This window comes from Argentina silus (assembly GCF_951799395.1).
Source record: "Argentina silus genome assembly, chromosome: 19".
In the NCBI taxonomy this organism is placed as follows: domain Eukaryota; kingdom Metazoa; phylum Chordata; class Actinopteri; order Argentiniformes; family Argentinidae; genus Argentina; species Argentina silus.
In genome coordinates this window covers 130,475-135,474 of record NC_139673.1, presented here as the reverse complement: position 1 = coordinate 135,474, position 5,000 = coordinate 130,475, and the positions used below count along the sequence as shown (strand labels likewise).

The window sequence follows — 5,000 nt, the reverse complement described above, 5'->3', positions numbered from 1 at the left end:
AAGCAGCACAACTCTTGGTCCAAACACTTGTGATCTCTCGCCTTGACAACTTGGGAACAGCCCCTCCCTACTTGCAAGCAATGGTCAGCCCCCAACCCCCCCCCGGCTCGATCACTCCGCTCTTCCACCTCGGCTGCCCGCCTGGCACCGCCGCCTCTACGTGGATGCAGCAGCCGCACCACTCGGTCACAGCTTTTCACTGTCCTGGCGCCCCGCTGGTGGAACGAGCTTCCCACCAGCAGAGTCATTACCGATCTTCCACCGTAGATTGAAGACCCATCTCTAAAGACCTCTTCACCCTCACTACCCCCCTGTGCAAGTTTCTCTCCTGTTAGTAAAAGAAACAGTAATCCTTCCTTCTTCTAGCATTGTGACTGCCAATAGCCCTACCCCCCTAACCCCTAACCCTAACCCCCCTAACCCCTAACCCTGGTCCTAGCATAGATTACTTTAACTTATGATGACTGATGTTCAGATGATTCACTTGCTTAAACTCATGTATTTGTTGTAAGTCGCTTTGGATAAAGGCGTCTGCTAAATGTCATAAATGTAAATGTAATCTCCCTCTCTCCTTCATCTCTCCCTCCCTCTCTCCTCTCCCTCCCTTCTCCCGCCAAGACATGATTGACAGTAGTAAACAGTAAGAGATTGTAACAGCTTTTTAACCCTCCCCCCTCCCCCCACCTCACCCCCCTCCCAACAGGACATGGATCTGATAGACATCCTGTGGCGGCAGGATGTGGACCTGGGGGCGGGGCGGGAAGTGTTCGACCTGCGTCTGCGGAGGAAGGAGGAGGGTCTGCGGAGGGCAAGGGAGGAGGAGCAGGAGGAGAGGGCGCGGCAGGAGAGGAAGGAGGAGGAGGAGCTGCTGGACCAGCTGCAGCTGGACGAGGAGACCGGGGAGTTCGTGCCCTGGCCCCGCCCCCCGCTAGCCATGGCCCCGCCCCCGGATGCAGTGGCCCCGCCCCCTGATGTGAAGGACGCCGTCTTATTGGTGGAGGACGGAGACTCTCTCTCCTTTGACGAGTGCATGCAGCTTCTGGCTGAGACCTTCCCATTGGTTGAAGACATGGAGGTCAGAGACCAACACACACACACACACACCTACACAGAGACCTATCACAAACCTACCTTCACACACACACACCTACACAGAGACCTATCACAAACCTACCTTCACACACACCAACCTACACAGAGACCTATCACAAACCTACCTTCACACACACATATCTATACACAACATATCTACACATCTACACACACCTACACACACCGACCCACACACCACACACCTACACACACCTAGACACCTACACACCACACACCTACACACACCTACACACCTACACACCTACACACCACACACCTACACACCTACACACCTACACACCACACACCTACACACCTACACACCTACACACCTACACACCACACACCTTACCCACGTCCACAGATACCTGTAGTAGATATGCTCCTCCTGTTGACATGCTGCTGTTCCTCCATCTTTATTCCAGCCCCTGGTCCTTCCTGTGCCCCCCCTGGTCCTTCCTGTGCCCCCCCCGCCCCCCCTGGTCCTTCCTGTGCCCCCCCTGCCCCCCCTGGGCCTTCCTGTGCCCCCCCTGGTCCTTCCTGTGCCCCCCCCGCCCCCCCTGTCCTCTCCTCCTATCAACCCCCAGCACTCACCTATTACCCAGAACCCCATGCTCTCTGCCCTGCTGGCCCCCCCAGCCCTCCCAGCCCCCCCGGACGAGGACGAGGCTTGGATGGAGCTGCTCTCCTTACCTGAGCTCCAGGTACGACACACACACACACACACACACACACACACACACACACACACACACACACACACATTACAATGCTGCTTTAGATTCACATCAAGCCAATCCTTCATGTTAGGGTTAGAGCCCTCCATAAGTATTGGAAAGAGGAAGCATTTTGTCTAAGATTCCCCCATTGTTTCCTGGATTACGAACTACCTGACCAACAGGCCACAGTTCGTACAGCTGCAGGGATGTGTGTCGGACTGGGTGGTGAGCAGCACTGGCGCCCCCCAGGGGACAGTTCTGGCTCCCTTCCTCTTCACCCTCTATACCACGGACTTCAGGCACAACACAGATACTTGCCATCTGCAGAAGTTCTTGGACGATTCTGCTGTTGTGGGATGTGTCAGTGGAGGCCAGGAGACCGAGTACAGAGGACTGGTGGACAGTTTTGTTGAGTGGTGTGAGCAGAACCAACTGCTACTCAACATCAGCAAGACAAAGGAGGTGGTGGTGGACTTTAGGAGGACCAGGGTCCCCCCTGTCTCCTGTTTCCATCCAGGGAGAGGACGTGGAGGTGGTCCAGAGCTATAAGTACCTGGGGGTGCACCTGGACAATAAACTGGACTGGACTGGCAACACAGATGTCCCGTACAAGAGGTGCCAAGGCCAGCTTTGTTTCCTAAGGAGGCTCAGGTCCTTTGGCGTGTGCAGAACTCTGCTGAACATGTTCTACCAGTCAGTGGTGGCCAGCGCAGTGCTGTGCGTGGTGGTTTGCTGGGGGGGCAGCATCAAGGAAGGTGACACCAAGAGGCTGAACAAGCTTATTAGGAAAGCTGGTTCTGTCCTCGGTGTCACCCTGGACACTGTGGAGGAGGTGGCCAATAGGAGGATGAGGACCAAACTCCTGGCCATCATGGACAATCCCTCCCATCCCCTACATGACACTGTGGCAGAGCAGAGAAGCTCCTTTAGCAACAGATTATTACAACCACGTTGCACTAAGGAGCACTATGGTCTATTTTATATTATTTTATTTATTTTCTATTGTCACTTTATCTATCTATCTATCTATCTATCTATCTATCTATCTATCTATCTATCTATCACACAACACATCTATCTATCTTCTCTAGGATTATACCTCTATGCTTCTCTAGCATTCTAACTCTGTGTTCCTCTTCTTCTCTTCCCTCCCTGTTGCCCAGCAGTGCCTGAGCATGCAGGTGTCTGAGATCCTGCAGCACAGTGGCTACAGCAGCCCTAGCCTGCCCCTACAGGTGGACCAGGGGAACTACAGCCATAGCCTAACCCCAGCCCCAGGCCTAACCCCAGCCCCAGGCCTAACCCTAGCCCTAGCCCCAGCCTCAGTCCCAGCCCTAGTCCCAGCCCCAGACTTAACCCCAACCCCAGCCTTAATCCTAGCCCCAGCCTCAGTCCCAGCCCTAGTCCCAGCCCCAGACTTAACCCTAGCCCCAGCCCTAACCCCAACCCCAACCCCAGCCTTAATCCTAGCCCCAGCCTTAGCCCTAGCCCCAGCCCCAGTCCTAGTCCCAGCCCCAGACTTAACCCTAGCCCCAGCCCTATCCCCAGCCCCAGCCTTAACCCTAGCCCCAGCCTTAACCCCAGCCCTAGCCCCAGTTCTAGCCCCAGCCTTAACCCCAGCCCTAGTCCCAACCCTAGCCCCAGCCCTAGCCCCAGCTCTAGTCCCAACCCTAGCCCCAGCCCCAGTCTTAACCCTAGCCCCAGCCCTAGTCACAACCCTAGCCCCAGCCCCAGCCTTAACCCTAGCCTTAACCCCAGCCCTAGCCCCAGCCCTAGCCCCAGCCCCAGCCTTAACCCTAGCCCCAGCTCTAGTCCCAACCCTAGCCCCAGCCCCAGTCTTAACCCTAGCCCAAGCCCCAGTCTTAACCCTAGCCCCAGCCCTAGTCACAACCCTAGCCCCAGCCCCAGCCTTAACCCTAGCCTTAGCCCCAGTTCTAGCCTACCCAACAGACAGCTTCTCTGACCCCACCAACATGGAACCCGGGGCCCCCTCCCAGCCAGCCTCTGGTGCCTCTGAGACTTGCCCATGGGGGGGTCTGGAGGAGGACCCACACAGCCCTCCTCTGGAGCCCCAAGAATCCTTCCTGTTTACCCTGTTCTCCCAGACGGAACCCTCCCAGAAGGTTCCACAGTTCCCAAACTCTAACTCCAGTGTTTCCCTGGATACCAGCCCTGACGCCAGCGCATCACCCAGGAGACATCATCACCGTGACGACAGCTCTCTGGGGTTCAGCGACTCAGAGGAGGAGGAGATGGACAGCAGCCTGACTAGTGACCAATCAGAGTACGGCGAGATGACATCATCTTACAGAGACCGCCAATCCCCTCCCTCGGCCGACCCTGCACCTAACCCTAACCCTAACCCCCTGCCCTGCGCCCAGGGAGACCCCATAGAGGGGCGTGGCCAGTCAGGGCGCCCGTTCGCCAAGGACAAGGCGAGGCGGCGTTCTTTGGGGGCGGGGCGTCAGACGCGTCTGTCACGTGACCAGCAGCGGGCGAAGGCATTGGCCGTCCCGTTCACGGTAGAGCGCATCATCAACCTGCCGGTGGACGACTTTAACGACCTGATGTCCCGCCACCACCTGAACCCGCCTCAACTGGCCCTGGTCAGAGACATACGCCGCCGTGGCAAGAACAAGGTACCAGGCTCCTCCCCCTCCCTCTGCCACTCCCTCCCTCACTCCCTCTCCCTCTCCCCCTCCCCCTCTCCCTCTCTCCCTCCTTCACCTTCCCCCTCTCCTGCCCCTCCCCCTGCCCCTCCCCCTCCCAGTCCCTGTCACCATGTGATGTCATCAGAGAGAGGAGAGCAGATGACACACATTTCCGCTCTGTAGAATAATGGAATGTTCTATTCCCATCCGTTGTTCTCCTGTGTTCCATCCTGCCTCCAGGTGGCCGCCCAGAACTGCCGCAAGCGCAAGATGGAGGGCATCTGGGGTCTGGAGGGGGAGCTGGAGGCCCTGCAGGGGGAGAGGGGCCGTCTACTGGAGGAGCGTGCCCAGGGAGAGGGCACCCTGAGGGGGCTCAAAGAGCAGCTCAACAGCCTGTACCTAGAGGTGTTCAGCCTGCTGAGGGACGAGGATGGCCAGCCCTACGCCCCCCACCACTACTCCCTGCAGCAGACCTCGGACGGGAGCATGTTCCTGGTGCCGCGCCATAAAAAGACTCTCAAGAGTAACGACGATTAGT

The 5,000-nt window shown here is 57.4% G+C and overlaps 1 protein-coding gene across 1 annotated transcript in view; it reads left to right on the top strand.

Annotated features, from left to right (window-relative positions):
* Window positions 1-5,000, top strand: part of LOC310819483 (uncharacterized protein) — a 9,499-nt gene that overhangs the window by 4,153 nt on the left and 346 nt on the right. Inside the window, exons 2-6 of the mRNA XM_083690785.1 lie at window positions 704-1,075; window positions 1,518-1,613; window positions 1,698-1,796; window positions 2,978-4,450; window positions 4,703-5,000. The exon at window positions 4,703-5,000 is cut by the window's right edge and continues 346 nt beyond it. Coding sequence (XP_083546911.1) covers window positions 704-1,075; window positions 1,518-1,613; window positions 1,698-1,796; window positions 2,978-4,450; window positions 4,703-4,999 — 2,337 coding nt within the window. The 3' untranslated portion in view covers window position 5,000. The remainder of the gene's footprint in view (window positions 1-703; window positions 1,076-1,517; window positions 1,614-1,697; window positions 1,797-2,977; window positions 4,451-4,702) is intronic.